The following is a 19,223-nucleotide window of genomic DNA, read 5'->3' on the forward strand; positions in this document are numbered from 1 at the left end:
TTTGAAAAACCTACCCCAGCTTCCTTCTTTAGAGCTGGGTTTCCTAAATCTCACCTGCCCTCCAGACACAGAAAGCCTAGAGGCACTGTCATCACTAGATGACTATTTTCATCTTTGTGTTCCGGCCACCTCCTTCATTCCATGGCAGACTTGGAGGGTGGGACGGGGAGACCTAAGGAACCTGAGGCATGAGGCTGGGAGGTGAAAGAGCCCCAGTCCCCAGCTGAGTCTCAGGGGCCGCCTGAACAACCAGGCAGCTTCATAGTTCCTTTCAAACTCTGCCTCCAACCCTTTGCACTTTGCTCAGGGAACCCTTACAGTCCTCTCCCCGGTTGCCAGAGAATATGAGCACCAGACCTGTGGAAGAAAGAAAGCAGGCTGATGGTGAGAGGCAGGTGACCACAGATGGCAGCAGCAAGAACCCCTGGCAGTTTCTGCCCAGCCACCTAGGAGGAAAGGCTGGTACTGAACATGTGGTCGCCGTCTTGACCCCTCCATGGCTCCCACCTGCAGGACCTGAAAGCATTTTGGTTACACCTTGGTGGGGACGTCTTCAGGCCCACATCATATATCCTGCCACCCACTTCGAACCCACTTTACAGATAAGGAAAGAGATGCCCAGAAAGGCACAATTCTAAGACAGCAGCAGCATAGTCAAGATGAGGACAGAATTGTGTTTCCTGATCTTCTGGCCAAGTGAGGTCATTAAATCTCCTTCCCTGCCTCTCACTCTTCAGGACCAACAAGAGAATCATGAAGATTTTCTTTAAAGAAATTATTAGAATCCCAAAGGGCAAAGCAGAGGAAGAGTTGGAGTCCATTGAGCCCCAGCACATAACTCACACACACACACACACACACACACACAAAAACACATCTTCTTATAGAAATGGAGCTGTATTCCCGCAGTTAGCCACTGAGTGGCGCCTTTGGGCCATGCACTTGTCTCCAAAGACAATTCTAGGAACAGCAACAGAAAAACATGCTTAACCTTTAAAAAAAAAAAAAAAAAAGGAAAAAACAAGTACATCTTACTTTGGGTGCAATTCGATGACAGATTGAATGCACTTTCCACCATGCCGTGGTTCAGCTTCTCTGTCCCTGCCCTTTCACTGACTTGAGTATGTGTGAATCCTGTGGTTGTGGGAACCACATAGCCCGGGGCCTGTCCTCGTGTCTCATTGATGAGGACACTGGCCTGTCTTGTTCACAAGGCACAAAGTGTGCTACCCAGATCTGGGTCCTGCTGCAAGCCGTCCCCGGGGCTGCCTTGGGAACCATCCTCACGACCAGGGAGCTGTTGTCCAAGCTTAGCTCTGTTTGCTGCTGCTCTCAGCAGAAAAGAGCTCACACCCAGCTCTTCCAACAGCCGCTGCCATGCTGATGCTGAGGAATTCATGAAGGCACATATGGAAGTGAGCAAGAGGCTTTTCTCTCCAGTATTCTTTTGGCATAGAGGTTCCCCATGTATGCCTCTTCAGCTTTGTTCCTCATGAGCCCATCTTCAATCCAATAGCCATTTATTGAGCACTTACTATATACTAAGCATCATGCTGGACACTAACCTTGCAAATTGGCTGCTTTTCCAACTGCAACATGAATAGCTGGGTACTTAAGCTCAGATATTCTCTATGATCCCAAGATTCTATCTACCTCTGTGATTCCCTTAATTTTGATGCTGCAAGCTGATCCCAACCAGATATGACAAAGGAATTCACATTATCTGTGTCAGGCACCTATGTAGAGCACTGGCTCTCAACCAGGGGTGACTTAACCTCCTAGGAGACATTTGGTAATATCTGGAAACATTTTTGGTTGTCACAACTTAGGGAGAGGTCACCACTGGCATCTGGTTGTGTAGAGGCCACGATTGCTGGTAAACATCCTACAGTGCACGGGGAAGCCCCACAACAGAATTATTGAGCCCAAAATGGAAATACTGCTGAGGTTGAGAAACATGGATATAAAGGGAAAGAAACCTCTTTTTTGGTAACCAGAAGCACAATGATTTTCTAATGGGCACTTCCTTTCGGTTCTCCACAATAATGGATCACCCTATGAATTTCCAGCAGTCCCTATCATCTTTGTTACCTAGGCAGTGGCAGCAGGGAAGGCTGGGGGATGCAGCAGAGTGAATTTCATAGGATGTCAGTTCTGGGATCACATCCTGCAGAGTCCAGATGCTAAGCCCCCTGGAATTGACTTTCTTTATGCTTCCACTTCAGGTTCTGGTTGGCTGTCCAAGACCTCAAGAAACAACCCCTACAGGATGTGGCCAAGAGGGTAGAAGAAATCTGGCAAGAGTTTCTGGCTCCAGGGGCCCCGAGTGCAATCAACCTGGATTCTCATAGCTACGAGATAACCAGTCAAAATGTCAAAGATGGAGGGAGATACACATTCGAAGATGCCCAGGTTTGCTTATCTACTTGAGTGGTTCTTACCTACTCAGAGGATATTCATGTGTCCACTCCACCAATCCAACCTTTAATATAAGTCCAAGGCATTGTGTATAGCTAGAATTTCAGGTTTTAATATTTGTAAGGCCGTCAGTGGAAACCATTCCAAGCAGGTGCATGGTGAACTCCTTCCTAGGATTGTCTTCCTAGGTTAGGTGTTACATTGTTACAGAGAGATAGGCACTTAGTTATATGTGTTATCTTTTCCAGGACAATCTCAAAGTGTTTTACAAAATCTGAAGTCCTGTAATGTCAGTAGTAGAATCTAGAAACTATAACACAACATCAGCAAAGTGTGTACAGTGAGCTGGCAGGGCGGTGAGTCAAGCCCACATATAACCATGAAGCTCACTCTCATAACCCCCACCCTACACTGTTTCCATAGTGATTTCCAACTCTGCAGTTACTATTTGGGGATCACTTCTATATCCCAGGCCCTGTGCTATGTGATGAGACACCACAAGAAAGGATAGAAGCCCTGACCCTCAAGGAGGTTCCAGGCTAGTTGGGGAGAAAGACAAGAAAATGGGGAACTTTACCAATGGGAGAATCGGGGTGAGCTCCCAGGTTTAAGGTTTAAGGAAGCCCACAGGAGGAACTCCTAAGCCTGGTTGGCACAACTGGGCACTGTTGCTGAGGAAGCTGGCAAAAGAAACAGAAGCCATGTAAGTCACTCTAAACAGAGTTTTTTAAAGATAAGAATCTAGTCAGTTTTCCATTTCCTGGCCCCTAACTATGATTCCCCCTTACCCATCCTACACCTGGTGATGGGGCTTAAGGGTTCACTCTTGTCTCCTCAGTCCTCTTCATTTCTCTCACCTGTGTGGTCCCCACATAAAGAATTTGTATAGTTTGCTTTCCTACAGACATTAGTATCCAATTTAGGAAACTCAGTGGCATTGATGCACATAATAGCTTAGGAACACAACCAGTGTCCCTTGTCAGCCAAATTTGCCTTGTTATTTGCTCAGAACTTCAGAACAGAAACACCTCCCAAGCCCAACACCATAACTGTCTTTCTCTTTCCCTGGCCATGAGTTCTGCTGAATGTCGGTGCCAGGCAGATTTGGTTCTATAGAGTTCAGTGTTATTGCTTTAGGAAAGTGCAACTTCCTCACACTCTTTGCAGCTTCAAGGCAAAATATTTAAGTCATGAGAGATCTTTTTTTGTATGTGTCTATGTATATGCTCCCAAGCGCATATTGATGTATCCTGATAAGGAGAGTGATGGAGAAGCTCCGTGGGTGATGAAGAAGCTCCTTGGGTGATAGAGAAGCTCCTTGAGTGATGGAGAAGCTCTGTAGGTGATAGAGAGGCTCTCAGATGAATGGTCTAAAACACAGAACTCAACTCTCCATTATTCATAAAACACGAGACCAGGGATACTGGTCAGAACCATGATGCACTCCATCTACCATTATCACTCTGGCATGATGTTAGGAAGGACTTATTTTAATCTTTTGTTATAGATATGTGTAAGCATGCGACAAAGTAGGAAGAGCAGAACAAAAACCTTTATGGGCCCTTATCCAGCCTGAGCAATAATCAATACAGGACTGATCTCATTTTATCTGTGTCCCCACCTACTTTTTCAGCTACCACTGGGTTATTTTAAAGCAAATCTGAGACATTTCCTCAATTTGTCTGTGAATACCTAGGTATGTAGCATCACCAGCACCACTATCACACCTTAAAAATTATCAGGGTTCTCTTTATATCGCCAAACAAGTGTTCAAATTTACAGCAGTGGCATAAATACCATTTTTTAATCTTTAACTTAAAATCAGAATCCAAATCAGGCCCACACATTGCAGTATATTGACATGCCTTTCAAATACCTTTTAATCTACAGGTTTCCTTTGTATCCCTCTACTCCCCTCCTTGCCCCCTTGCAATTTATTCCATAAAGAAATTGTATTCTTTGTCCTGTAGAGATTCTAACAACCTGGCTTTTTTTTTCTTTTATTACAGCCCTGTGGTGCTATTTAACATGTTCTTCTACCCTCTGTATTTCCTACAAATTAGTTTGATTTAGATATGTTACTGGGTTTGCATTTGATGTTTGTGAGCAAAACTACTTCATAAGTTGTGTTGTGCTTTCTTGTCAGAAGACACATAAGGTCTAGTTTTCTCTCGTGATTTTAACAAATATTGATGTTTATTGCTTAGATCCATTCATTAATTAGGAATTACAAAATGGTAATATTCTAACTCTATCATCTCACTTCATTTATTAACTGAAATACAAATAATCAAATACATCTCCTATTAGATTATCTAATAATACAATTTGTATAGGAAAGATAGGATAAGTATTTGCTTCTATCCCTTTATTTTCTAGTTTTCAAAATAATGAGTGGTTTACTATCATCTTCTAATGGTGACCAATTAGGGCTTTCTGTTTTGCTTTTAATATCATTGTAAACTCACACATTTAAACATATTTACTGTGTTTGGGTCCATTTTATTTATTATTTTTATTGATGCTTGGATTGTGCCATCTCTGTCAGTGGCTCCTTTTAACATGATCTGGGTAGTCTTTGATGTCACCCAAACAGCAAAGAAGCTAAGCCCCAGATCTGGAATCAACCATTTCTCCAAGGATCCCTAGTTTCTCTTAGTGAGAAATGGTTCTTAGAGACCATAATCTAGGCACTGGAGGTGCACATTGTTCATGGGTTGGTCATCCTTTCTAGACCTTTTCAGTGGCCAGAGCTAGGAAATTAGTGGTTGTTGTTTGTGATTAAAAATACATCATAAGTTCATACTGATACTTTCTATTCAAATTGAAAATTACAGGGGGTTTTATTTAACCTCTGCTTTTTATTTTTTGTGCCTCCTTTCTCTATGCTGAGAGTCTTGGTTCCCAAGGATGCCACAGATGATAGCACTAGCACTTCACATCGTTACTCTTTCACTTTCTACTGCCTTACTACACAGCAGCCTCAGAGCTACAGTACCAACACTAGCAGCAACAATATGATTATCTCCCGGTTCTTTCATTGCTGCATAGTATTCCCTTGTGTGGAAGCACCATAGTTTAACCAACTAGTCCCCTCTTCTTGACATTTATGTTATTTCTAATTTGAGAAAGATTTGATAGGAACTCTTAGGAAGTCAGCAGGTTGTGCCTTGACAAGTTTCTGAATACACAACCTTCATTAGTACAGTGCTCTGCCATTTTTCAGGCACTGCCACAAATATGATGCCTCCTTATTGAGGTAGAGTGGACACCAGGCTACTCAGAGCCTCTCTAAGTTCCTTATTATCTGTTAGGATTCATCTCCTATGAATTCAAATAAAACATTCTTCCTAAATGAACTTGTTTCAACCTGTTCCCCTTCTGTTTCTTAAGTGTATTTCCACTGTAAACATACAATGTGCTTCTAACTAGCATTGCGACCTTGGGCAAGTTACTTAAACTCCCTGAGTCTTCCTTTTCTCCTCTGTACAACAGAGGTACAGGGGTACCTACACATGGCAGCAGAAAAAGGACCAGGTGAAGTGAAGCACATCAATAACTAAAATGATCTGGTCCACAGTAAGATAGAATAAGTACTTACTATTTTATTTTCCTAACGTGATTAATATGTTTATATCTTTCTGTTTAACATGCTTGGCGAAAAAATTCAAATAATTGCATGTAAGTTTAGCACCCAGAGATAATCTTCATTTTAGTGTATTTTCCTCCTCAATTTATGTGTACAAGGTGATTATGCAGATATGGTGATTCTGTAGCCTGCCGTTTACATTAACCAGGGTTTGGTTAAAAAAAACTAAACTTTTTCTGTAAAGGGCCGGACAGTGTAAATTTTAGGCTTTGTGGGTCATATGGTCTGTGTCACTACGACTCAGTTCTGTGATACAAAAACAGCTACCTTGTAACATTACAATGTAAACAGCATAAAGAAGTGTATATGGCTGTGTTCCAAAAATCTTTATTTATGGGTACTGAAAGTTCAATCTCATATAATTTTTCATGAAATATTCTTCTTAATTTTTTTCAGCCATTTAAAAATGTAAAAACCATTCTTAGCTCACAGAGCATAAAGAAATAGTGGGCCAGATGTGAGTTTGAGGCCTGCAGTTTGAGGCCCCTGTGCTTAACAGTATATTATGAAAATCATTGAAACACTTTAAGAAATCCAGAAAGGCAGAAAATAGAGGGTCAGGAGTGGTTAATCTTCCACTTCTTTGGGAGAGAGTATCAGAGGGGATCTGTCTTGGTGCAGTAGCACAGCAAAACCAATCTGCAAATGTTTCCAAGTGAGTGTTGGATGTCACAGAGCAGACTGAGAAGTCAACCAGTCCCACGATGCTCTCACTGCTTACCCTTCCTGATCAGCACTGCTGCCTGTACCAGCTACTCAGGTGTGATTCAGAAGTTTCCAGGTAAGGAATAGAGCTTAAAAGCCTTAGCAGCCCATGACCAGTCTAGACTTGCACTCAGGTCTCCTGACTTATTGGCCAAGTGTCTGCTGCTCAGATCACACTGCCCCTGGATTGTTAGTTGTTGAGGGCTCAGTTGTCATGCTGAGAGCTGAAGAAACTCCTGTTTAGAAGGGCCCAGTCAGGAAGCAGGCTCTGATCCTCCTTCTGCCACCTGCTTTGTCTAGGATTGTACATTTAAGTCTTAAGCTTACATTCCTCATTTTGCTCATCTGCAACATGGGAATAATATCACCCAAGCCCTTTGAAATCCTTCCCAGTTGGGATCAGGAGCTATGAGTGGCTTCTTCAGCTGGTCACAAAGGTTCTCAGAAGGCCCTCACAGGGGTCAGAATGCCATAGAACTGTGACTGTGTGCCCTACTATTAGTGGTCAGTAGCCAGAATGGCTCAGCCAGATTTATGGATTCCTTTGAAATGGGAGGTGGTGGGGAGGCGGGTGCCGGCTCTCTTGGAGGATTTTGTTTTTTATCTGACCACATGCATTGTTATAGCAAAGTTAATTGCCTGTGTTTGCTTCCTGTGGAAATATTTCACAAGACACCCCGTCAGCATGGGCTCCGCATTTGCAACTTGTGTTTTGCTGATCCATTTGGCTTTTTTGAAAATTTGGGCCAAGACCAAATCTTCCATAAAGGTCTGTGGGCTGTGACCATAGCCCTCAGCTGTTTGCTGCGTTGTTCCAATTTCATAGATTTAGCTTTGCAAGGGGAGAAAAAAAGAAAATGGGCCATGATTTAAAAAAAAAAAAAAAGAAAGAAAGAAAGGACTCAGTTCTTTATGATAGGGATTGAATTCTCTGTTTTCAGCCACGGGGCATCAGAGGACCTGCATGGCCACTCACTTTGCTATGTGGTCCCAGGCAAGAATCTTGACCTTTCATGCCTTAGTTTCCTTATCTAGAAAATGGGGATGATGTCTTCTATATAGCCCTCTAAGGATTTTTGAGAAACCAGATGAGCTAATGGCCCTGAAATTTTTTTGAATTAAGTAAGAAGTGCTACATATTTATGTGTATGAATGCACAAAATTAATGGCTCTAGTATTCCCAAGGTCTTATAATTCCAAGCTAGACCAAAAACAAATTCTCCCAAGAGGTCTGCTCATCTAAGGAGTTCTTAGGAGAAAAATGCAGAAAAAGTTTATAGGAGCCAATTGCTAGAGGCCTCAAGTGTCATCCTGAGGAATTCAAACTTTCTCACCCTGAAGATAGTAGGAAAGCATGGAAGGCTTTTAGCTAAGAGAGGGTATCAGAGAGTAGTGGGCAGCAGCAAGAGAAGTCTGAATCTTGGAGCATGTAATCTAAAGCTTTGCCGGTGGTGTTTGGAGGAGAAAATGAAACCACAGAAAGTATTGAGAACCTAAGGCTTCCTTTTCGGGCGTTCACCCCTTTCCAGAGCCTCTGAAGGCTAGAGGAGGGAGATGGGAGTCAGCCTGCTGGCACAGTGGCTGCTTGCTTCAATTTAAAAAGTCTCAGATGTTCCCAGGATTGTGTCACTGGGTCCGTTCAATTATTTGTCCATCTTCCCATCCACCCATTGCATGAACAGTCATTCTCCCATTCCAGTTGGGAGACCTTGACCTGTGAGCTGTGAAGTTCTATAGTGAGGGAAATTGCAAAGAGAGCAGGAGACTTGGATGACTCTGCCATCAGAAAGAGCTTGTCTAAGAGCACATCATTCTTTACAAATGAAACAAAACAGGTCTAAGAAAACACTTCATTGAAATTGGATTGGATTGGAAATCTGTCCATCAAATGGATTGACAGTTGAACTGGGCAGACCAACCCAGCCTTTGCCTCCAGTTCCTACAGGATCCTGTGTTGGCTTCCTAGCTGTCCAAGCCCTAGGACTTTCCTGCCCTGCAGGAGCTGCTGAAATGCCTCACCGAGGCCCATCTAGGCCTTCCAACACTTCTGAACTTGAAAGTTCTTTGATGAGAATTTGGTTTTCTTTGCCTTTCATAAGTCCTCACAGCACTAAAGTAATGTTCTGCGCAGTTCAAGTCTTAAAAAAATTTCCTTAACAACTCTGTCCAGAATTATAATACTCTGAGCTGCACTTGTCATTAGAAAAAAGAAGGACAATTTGTCCCTTGGCTTTCTACTTTGAAAAATCTTGCCAAACAACCTTGGGGAACACATATAGTAGGTGATCAATAAAAACCAGTTAAGTTACATTTCTACAATATGCTAATTCAGCAAAACTTGGAATACTCACTAAGAGTCATGTGTTCTGCGAATATACAGATACATAGACTATACATACATAGCCCCTTCCCTTAAGTAGACCTCAATCTAAGTTACTGAAACTCGACTCAGCCATCATCCATGCATGGAATAATCAAAGGGCAACCTCAAGACCAAAATGAGGATGGGTGATGAAAGAGATGAAAAATATACCAGCAAGTCTACACCTACTTTAAATAGACAAGAAGCCTCTAGTCAAAAGTTTCTATTATTATCTCAACTAAGATGTTTAAATGCAACTTGATTAAGGAATGCAAGGCTTCTAACATGTGCTTTGTTTAAAAGCCAGAGCTTTTATGTGAAGTACACATTTACGTTTATCCCAGTTTATTCAGAAGTAGAAGTCTTCGTAGCCTGATGAAGGCTGTTCACCTTTGCTCTGGTGGTGGAGGTGGTGGCATTGTGTGCCTGTATCACAAGACTGCACCAAGTTTCCTGATATTAATCCTCAATTGGAGGGCATTTCCTGGTATGCTTCCCATGCCAGGCATAATTTAATAAAGAATGCCATGGCACTGCTTGCTCCAGGAATTACTCATTTTATTCTGTGGGTGGTTTTATTTTAGGGAGACGAACAGCAGAGGGAGGGATGCATTCTCCAAAAGAACAGATCCGTTGTTTGTGATCTGGTTCTGTTTATCACCACACAGACTAGTAGTTCCTAGAGAGAAGGCGCCAGAGAGCTAAATTCCAAAATTTCTTTGTGGATGCTTCAGAGCATAGATTGCTTGCACCAAACCCCATGACCTTGAAGAGGAAAAGGGAAATACTTCTTAGATAATGCCTATGGTATTTTGGAGAGGTAAAAAGCAATACACAAAGTTGTGTTCAATGCTACTCTTCTCTCCAGAATAGGGATTGAACAGCATCAAATGCCTGCACCCTTTGGTCAGTTAAATTGAACACATTGATAGAGACGCTTCACAGGGTAAAGACAAATAAGAACGCATTCTTACACTCTCTTATGATTTGAATGCTGCATTACATGGAAACAAGGGTTCCTGTGTTCCGTTTAGAAGGACAAAAGAAATCAAACAGGGGCTTCTCATTTAAGAGCCACATGATCCTAAGATGGTCATCCAAAGCTGCTCCATGAGGACAACACACTTCCACCTTTCCATACCATCATGGCATCTTTTCTGTTGCCTCTCCTGCATCTATTTAGCAGATACTGATTTAGGACCTGCATTAAGTCCTTACCCCTGTGCAGTCCCATCTTGTGTCCTCCTGCAGGACCCATGTTGAAACAAGTGCTAATTTATCCTAGGCCCCAGATAACCATGCCTAGGGTCTAAGGACCTTTGTTTTATGATATTCAAGAGTCTCTTGAAAGGGATAACTTACTTTGATACAGACCTGCTGCTTATGGCTTGCCAAGGGCCCAGTCAGCCCCCAGAGCATTGCCAGGTCAGGACATTCCTTCTAGTATGAGAGGCAGGTTGCCTATGGTCTGTGAGGTAAGAAACCTGAGCCTGTTGCCCTGGGTGTCCCAGCTACCACCATCCCTGATGGTGGAGACAGTAAATGGCTACCAAAGGGCGGCTCATCTACTACAAGGATGAGTCAGATCAGGACTTGAGAGAAAACCCCTAACGTTTCTGCCAACCACACATCGAAGACGTTTTTCACGCAAGACTGACTCCCCTCAAAACTCCAACTCAAGGACAATGAAAAGCAACATGTTGCTGGGGGAGAGTGTGAGCTTTGGGGTCACACGGTTCTGGGTTCAAATCCTAGCTCTTGTATTTGTTAAGTGACCAGTCACTTAACTTTTTAGAATTTCAGTATTCTCATCTATAAAGTGGTTGTTTAAACCTAAGCACCGATTCAGAGCAAACAATAGCAACTAAAATAATGTAACCGGGCTCTGCTTCACTTTTTCTACTACCTCAGGGCGTCTACCTCTTGGAGTCTTTGGGCTCACCCCCATGTCATTCCTAGCAAGGACAGTCACAACATGGAGGCCAATTATTATTATTACTTTACACGTGTATGGTTTTTACAGTGCTTTCACTTCTATTTCCTCATTTAATTGTGTGATGGGTAGGGCCAGAAAGGGGCAGGGCCAGGACCTGAATCAGAGCCTATGGCTCCCAGTCCAGTCTTGCTTCCCTCACTCTGCCCAGCAACATCACATTCTGCCCCACAACCTCATCTTCCTCCATGGGATTGCGATGGACCCAGCAGTCCCCAAAGTCTAGGATGTTGTTCCAGGAAGTCTAGATGTGGAGGGCAGAAATGAGGCACATATCTCTACAAAAAGAAAAATAGGACACTTGAAAATCACAAGAAGGGCTCTTGGCAGCTGTTGCAATGCTCCAGCTGAGTGGTTTCCCACTCTAGGAGGATGTTCGAAAGCTGGGAAATGAGACCGTAGCTGTTTTAGGGACCCATAGCAAAGAGGAGGACATGAGGGTGCTCTTAAGTAATTCTACTGCTCCAGCATGCTTGGGCCCCAGGCTCCAGGCATTGGTCATATTACCTTCCCCAGTGCTTGTGAGGGTCACTGTGTTTTGCCTAAAAATAAGGGAGATTTCCAAACAAGGACTATCACAGCAAAACATTGATTTGAAGCAGGTGTGGTTTTGAGACAGCTTGCACTGCTTGCTCCTTCCAGCGCCCACATATGTCTCGCGCCCTACCGATTCCAGTTGTTTTTGCTTCTGCCTTAGCATCCCAGGCGAGCCGAGCTCCCCATCCCAGGCCTGGGTCCAAAAAGGGAAATGAGGGTGGAGTGTCTCATCAGGATGACATCTCTGTACTATAATTGTCAGACACTACAGGGGTTGATTCCTTCCCCACACTGAGAATTGTGGCGAAGATGTTCAGTATGCTTTAGGGCCCCAAAGCATCAGTTGCTCAGCCTCACGGAGAACCATCCTCATCCTCCCTGGAGTAGGAAGGCACCCTTCCCATACATCAGGAGGGCTAGTTCTGCTTGTGAACTATGTGTAGTCCACTCACCTACCCCTTTCTGAGGGGGAGAAGAAATAAGGAGGAGGAGGGAGGAAGGGAGGGAAGGAAGGAGTGAGGAAAGAGATAAAGATGGAGGGAAGGAAAGAAAGGAGAGAAAAAGAGAGAAGGGAAGAAGGGGAGGATGGGAAGGGAAGATAAGACAAGACAAGAAAAGGCAAAGAAGAAAAGAGAAGATCAAACCTCTTTTTCTCTAGCCCCAGAGGAATTCCATCAGTGGGGGCTTCCTGGTTTTGCCAGTGGCTCTTTGCAGATTCTGGATATACATTTCCCTTAAAGCTGGTTGTCTTCAGAGCAGGGGAAACAAACCAGAACCTCCCATAAATCAGTAGAGGTCACTGCCAAAAGCTTTGTACACTTGCTGTCCCTGGCAGTGATAAACTCATTGCATTTGGGAACTGGCCAAAGACCCTGAGTCCTATCTTAATTCTCATTCCCAGAAAAACCTCAGTGCTCCGTTCACCCACCCCCTGTTTACTGTCTTTGTGCTTCTTAGACACAAGCTGGCAAGGAGGTAGGAACAGTGTTCCATAACCGGGTATATCAAAGGCCCCACTTCTTGGCTCAGTGGAGCAGAGGAGGGTAGGGGACAGTCATGGATCTCTGGACTGTGAGAAAGGGAGGCCTGGGCGGGGATGAGTGGGGACATACGCTACTCTAGCAGGGTAGGTCATCCCATATGTACCCACTCCCTGCTCCCTGTGCTGGCACTTTGTCATTGGAGCCCTCAGCTCAAACATACCCCCAGATCTACAAAAGTTGTAGATTTACTCTCTTGCTGATGGGAGAAGCCCACTGCAAGGAGCCACACAAAATTCACTAGCGGCTGGGACCTGAGACTGCTTTGGGAGTCATAGTCTATCACTTTGTGCATCAATCTTGCCTCATAGCATCTAAGCTTTACGACAGCAGGGACTTAGTCTTATTCAGGCTGTCACCTCAATGCCTGACAGAGTGCCTGTACCTAGTAGATGCTCATTAAATATTTGCTGACTATTCCTGTGACTAAATGTTTAGACACCTGCTTTATCCTGCTCTTTTTAAATTGACAAGTTCTTTCTTTTAATGGACCGGCCTTTTCCATCCCACAGTGAAGCTGGAGGAATTAGCTGGATCAGGGGTGAAATTTGTTGCCAAGGCCAGAAGTGCTGGACTGGGAGAGATCTCCTTACTTCTCTTGGGCCTGTACGGGGGTATTTTGAGAGCTACACCTGGGATTTAGATTCCTCCGAGAAGCCAGAATAAGAAGCAGGGACCTGTTACCTTGAAGAGGGGTTTGGAGAGGGTTCAGGTCTGAGTGACAGGTCTCTCCAGACAACTCAGGAGCCACCTGGCTCTGTCAGCCAGACACAAGCGATGCCTGAGACAAGAAAGAGACAGTGAGTCATTAACATTTGTACCTAAGATTTAATGGTAGAACAATTTAAAGAGACAACATGTGAGAACAAAGACTGCAGTGCCTCAGCCTAGGCTCTGAGGCCATTAGAGATGACCCAAGATGCTCACACACAGGATTCCTTCGAGCTGAGTGTGAGCCCCACTCCCCTTCCACGCAGAGGGCAGGAACTGGTGAGCATAAAACCACAAGCATGGAGCCTGTAAACTCGCTGGATGTTACACACACACAAGCACTCCAGTGAACCTGGAAACAATGTCACCAACGTCAAACCTGTGCTGGACACTGCACATATATAAGAAATAAAGACATTCTGTTCCTATCCAGGAACTTAAACTAAAATGGGCTCAATTTTTGTCTGAAAATTGCAGGAAAACACTAAGTGAAGCATGTTCTCACTAGGTTTATTAAATGCACCACATCTGGATTATCAAAGTCGGTTCATATCCAAGCCACTCACTGTTGAATTTTGCTTGGCTCCTTGCAGTAGGCCATCCCATTAAGCAGCTTGCATCCTGCCTTTATAAATATGGGGGCATCACAGGAAGAATGACACTGGTGCCCAAACTGAAGATGATTTGGAGAAGGATCCACACGTGACCAAGGACTTGCTTGCTTTTTGCTCTCACTTTCTTTTGAGGTGGAAAGGGAGAGGCTCCCAGAAAGCCCTTGCTATTGTCCCAGGTTCCTCTGGGGTATGACAGCAGCTTGGCCAGGTATCTCTAAAGTGTACCCCCCAGGGATGCCTGGGTAGCTCAGCAGTTGAGCATCTGCCTTCAACTCAGGGCATGATCCTGGAGTTCCAGGATCGAGTCCCACATCGGGCTCCCTATGGAGCTTCTCCCTCTGCCTGTGTCTCCGCCTCTCTCTGTGTCTCTCATGAATAAATAAATAAAGTCCTTAATAAAAAAAATAAAATGTGCCCCCTGGCTGAGGGGAAGCTTCCCTTCCTCTACCCTTTCCTGGAAAGTGAATACCCAGGGAAGAGGTCCTTAATGACCAGTCCTGCCTCTCAACTGAGCACTCTCTCCTCACCAACCCACTCTTCATTTCCCTGAGCCTCGGGCCCAGGTCCAGCTTCATGGGATGAACAATGAGTATAAGATGCTTCCTCTACCAGGCCAGCCTCTGCCAACAATCCCACCCTCCCTAGTGAAAGCCCACCATCCGTCTTAACAGCCAGGCTTTCCTGTATAGCTGAGCTACATTCATTCCATCACAACTGATAAGTAATGCTTTTTCAATCAACAAACAGCTTCTTTTAAGGTAGCAGGCTTTCTCTGCCCTTGCTGAGAACAGATCTGTTAGGAAGGGCCCACAGACTATAAGAATTAGCTGGAAATCAAGGGTGAAATTCATCACCAAGGCCAGAATACAAATGCCTCTAGAAGCCCGGGTGAAGAGAGGGCATCATGCCACAGCATCTGCCTCTCCTGGATGTAAGCCTTAGGTCTGTTATATTTGCTCACATGCCCCATAAATGGTTGCCAAGGGCACCCTTCCAGGATAGGATGGTGGCCCTAACATGCACAACTGACCTATTTGCATCATTGCCTATGGAGTTGTTAGGGTTTTTTAAATGAAGCTTCTTATTTTGAGATACTTCTAGATTCACATATGGTTGTAAGACATAATACAGAAATGTACCAGTTCCCCAGTTTCCTGTAATGGTAACATCTACAAATCCATAGTATGATATCATAACTATAATATTGACATTGCTACATCCACTGAGTGTATCAGATTTCCCAATTTTACTTGTACTCATGTGTGTGTTTAGTTCTATACAGCTCCATCACCCCAAGAATCCTTCATATTGTCTTTTATAACCACACCCTTCCCTACCTCCTCCCATCCTTAGCCCCTGGCAACCACTAATCTGTTGTCTGTTTCTATAATTTGTCATTTTAAGAATGTTACATAAATGGAATCATACAGTATGTAACCTCTGGGGATTGGCTCTTTCGCTCATCATCACTCCCTTGAGATTCATCCAAGTGGTTGGGTGTATCAGTAGTCTGTCGCTTCTCACTGCTGTACCTGTGGCTTTAATCATTAAGCAATATTTGCATCTCAACGTGGCACCAAGGCCCAATTACAAAGCCTTTGGGACATGATCCTCAAGGAGATTTCATTTTAAGAGAGAAAATATATTTTGTTTGAAGTTTCTGGGTGGGAAAAAAAACAAAACAAACTGTTGTCGAGTGTTTCTAGACACATGCAAGCACACCCCAGTTTGTTTCTTTCCTAAAACAGTGGCCAGTTGGGTTGTGATTCCCCTTCCTTAGCAGCAGTTAACAGTGCTTTCTTGTGTCTTCCCACCTCCTTCCTTCTCAGGAACACATCTACAAGTTGATGAAGAGTGACAGCTATGCCCGCTTCCTCCGGTCGAATGCTTACCAGGACTTGCTGCTGGCCAAGAAGAAGGTATCTTTGGGAAGGGCAGGCCTGCCTTTCTTAGCACTGTTAACCCTTGCCTGCTGCTTGCTGCTGGTGTAAAATGAGAATATCATCCCTTGGGTTTTATTTTTCTCTTTTCTTCTTTCCCTTCTCCATCTGCTCCCACTCCAAGGGAAGACAAGTAGAAACATCACCCCAGCACCCCCCCAAGGTCCAGGGGGTGGCATCCTGGCTCCATGTTCCCATTACCTTGGTCTGCACGTTCTGCCCACAGTAGGGAGTATGACCAAATACGAAGGCCACAGAGTGGCTCAGCACAAGGGTTCAGGACTGGCAGTGATGCCAGTGAATCCCTTAGGAAACTAGAAAGAGCCCCTCACTGGAAAGTCTGGTCCCCTTACCTACCACAGACTTTAAATAAAGTCTGACCAACTCAGAGATGAGGATGAGGCAAGGATAGGCCAGCCCCCTCACTGAGTAGAAAACCTTCCAGGTTTCAGGCCATCCCCCCAAGCCCCTATCTGGCCCCAGAAATCACTCCTGGGGTTGTTCCCTCCCTGGTGCCCCCACAGCCATGAAATAACTGTACCCTATCTTCTTATTCCTCCTTCCCTTGGAATCCAGTCATAGTCCCCTGCAGCCCTTGGCGTCTGGATGGGGGTGCCCAGGGACCCTCAGCATGTAGATGAAAAGGGGCAGCTGAAGCAGGAGAATGCAGCTGGAATCCTGGGAGGAGGGAAGGAAGAGCCTCAAGGGGCCTGAGGTCTGAGAAAGGGGAGGAGGCTCGGGATTCCGGTATGCCTGCAAACCCTCTGCACTTTCCAGCTATCGTGCTCCGAGACACACATGTGGTTAAGTGTGGCTCTCCTTGCACCCAAAGCCGCAACTTCCGTGCCGTGCCACTTAGGAATATGTGCATCCCCTCTTCTCCCCTCTCAGCCCGCCAACCCCAGTCCCTAAGCTTGCGGTGGTCCACCCACATGCTCTCTGTCGGGGCTGCCTCTGCCCGCCACGCAACCCTTCTCTCTGTGTACTGTCCACCTCGTGTGCCAGGACCTGTCTGCGTATCTGGTTGGTACCATTTAACTCTAGAGTCTACAAGAGCATTTATATCCTATTCTCCTGCCCTTAGGTAGCCCTGAGAATATCCCTGATAGTCTGAGCAAGGAAAAGGGACTTCTAGAATGCCCAGACTTTATTAGTTTCCTGCACCCCTTCCATCAAGTGTCACTGCCTGATGGAAAATGTGAAGCCTGGCCTGTTGCCAGCTCCCTTGAAGGAGGATGTAGGTAGAGGGCCTCTGATGGAGGGGAACATCAGATGCTCATTTTTTCAAGAAAAGTTATGGACCCTTCTGGTATCTCCAGCCCAGATCTCATGGGAGAAGGTCAAAATGAATGTTCCTATTTCTCGTGCCTCGAGACCCTGAACCGATGACAATTTGGAGAAGTTCTAAGGTTCTGGCAGTCTGGCTTATCCGGACCCATCTACATACCCAGGAGAAGCCAGAGGCCATTCAGTCTCCGTAAGAGTCTGAACACAAAGGGGAAACGCACCCTGGCACAGGGAGTGGAGCTGATACACACCTGTGCCCGCAGGTCATCCCAGAAGAGGAGAACTTCTCAGAGGAGATCCCTCATGTGAGGAAGGGATCCATGGCTTGCCTGTGAAATGTTACATGTGAAACTCGTTAGAATTATCCTCCCAGCCCCCAAATGAAGAGAAGTTCTTTGGCAGGAAACTCTTGCAGATGCCAACACCCTTGCAATGCCCAAGGGTTCATTGTTTCCAAAAACAGTGACAAAACCTCCTTTTTCTTCCATTTCTCCCTGAGAGTCTCCAGGTGTGGATTGGATTTGTAACTCGGCATTTTCAGGTAGGCCTAGAAGTACCTTGATTTCAGAAATGGGCTTACCGTGCGATATAAATGTCCAGGTCATAAAGGTATGTGAGGGTCACATGCTCCAGCTACAAGAGGGGGCCTGGATCGGCCTCACTTTTCAGCTTTTCCATCTTGTGATGGAGTCTGAAGCCACAGCCTCCCGAGCCTTCAATCCCTAGTTCATCCTCTATCCTAATATTGTCAAGGATAAAGTTAGTTGCTCTGGCAAACCAGCGACCTGTGAGCTGGATTTTGCGGGCCGCTCCAGCACATGCAAGGCAGGAACCCGAATAAGTCAGGTCGATGGTGACCCTTTGTGAGCAGCAACCCAGTAGCCAGAGACAAGAAGGACAGGCACACCGTGCTAGCTGCAGGGACCAGGACCAGCCCGACCCAAGCCAAGTGTGTGCCACCTGGGCCTCGCATGGGACTGAAGCTGAGTCCTGCCGTCCCCAGAACCGGGACTTGGTGTGGTAACCTTCGGCTCCTCGTGTGAGGAGAAAGACCAGCCTGGCTCTGCTGTGGTGTGTTGTGTGTGCGTGTGTGTGTGTGTGTGTGTGTGTGTGTGTGTGTTGTGTTTTCCTTCTGCAACATCCTGTCTCCTGGCAGCCAGCTGAGGGGTGAGGGTCGTGACTGCCATCTGAGAAGCCCTCCGACCTTGTCTGCACAGACAGGTGGCTGCCCTTTGCCTGTCCCTCTGCTTCCAGCACACTGCAGACCCACAGGCACCTGGCTGTGTCTTCAGCTCTCCAGTTCCATTTTTGCTGGACGTGTGTGTCTGTGTCCATGTGAGTGATTATACTCTCCAGATTTCCCAGTGTCAGGGCTCTAGGATAAACCGGCCAGTGTTTGGGATGTAGTTCTCTCCCAAAGCTCTTGGGAAAGCAGGAAACTTAGAGACAGGGTCAGGTGCACACCACAGCCTCCCTGTGGTAGGGAGCGATGAGGCCTGGGGAAAGGATTCAAGGGCTTTGCCTCTTCTTGCCCTGGCAGGGGCTCCTTAGCTAAGAGTTCACAGAGGTGTCTGCGCCTCCTGGAGCCTGTCCTGTGTGAACCTTGGAAGTGGTCACCTGCCTGCACCCGAGAGAGCGTTTTCTGTCCAAAACACTCCTTCTCAGGCCCAAGACCCTTTGTCAACACAAAGGACACGCAGGTAGACCCTCCTTGCTCTAGGGACACAGAATGAATGTCAGTAGGGGGCCAGCGGGAAGTCACTGGAGTTAGCACACTTTCTGGCTGCGTCTGGGTGGGAGGAATCTCAGACTCCTAACCCAGGCTCCTGGAAGAGTTGATGACCTCACCTTGCCCACAGCCACCTCCTGATGTCCCGTCAGGATGCCCTACACATACTCAGCTTTCAGAGGTGGTAGCCTTTGCTGGGGTCCTACTCAAGGCCCCCCAGGTGAATGCCCCCAGTCTC

At 45.6% G+C, this 19,223-nt stretch overlaps 1 protein-coding gene across 26 annotated transcripts in view; it reads left to right on the plus strand.

Annotated features, from left to right (window-relative positions):
- The window catches only part of RGS6 (regulator of G protein signaling 6), a 544,783-nt gene that overhangs the window by 503,021 nt on the left and 22,539 nt on the right, over positions 1-19,223 (plus strand). For all 26 annotated transcript variants that reach the window (XM_072761912.1, XM_072761919.1, XM_072761924.1 and 23 more), the window contains 2 exons: positions 2,226-2,412; positions 15,859-15,948. In XM_072761912.1, coding sequence (XP_072618013.1) covers positions 2,226-2,412; positions 15,859-15,948 — 277 coding nt within the window. The remainder of the gene's footprint in view (positions 1-2,225; positions 2,413-15,858; positions 15,949-19,223) is intronic.

Source organism: Vulpes vulpes, chromosome 6 (assembly GCF_048418805.1).
Source record: "Vulpes vulpes isolate BD-2025 chromosome 6, VulVul3, whole genome shotgun sequence".
NCBI lineage: Eukaryota > Metazoa > Chordata > Mammalia > Carnivora > Canidae > Vulpes > Vulpes vulpes.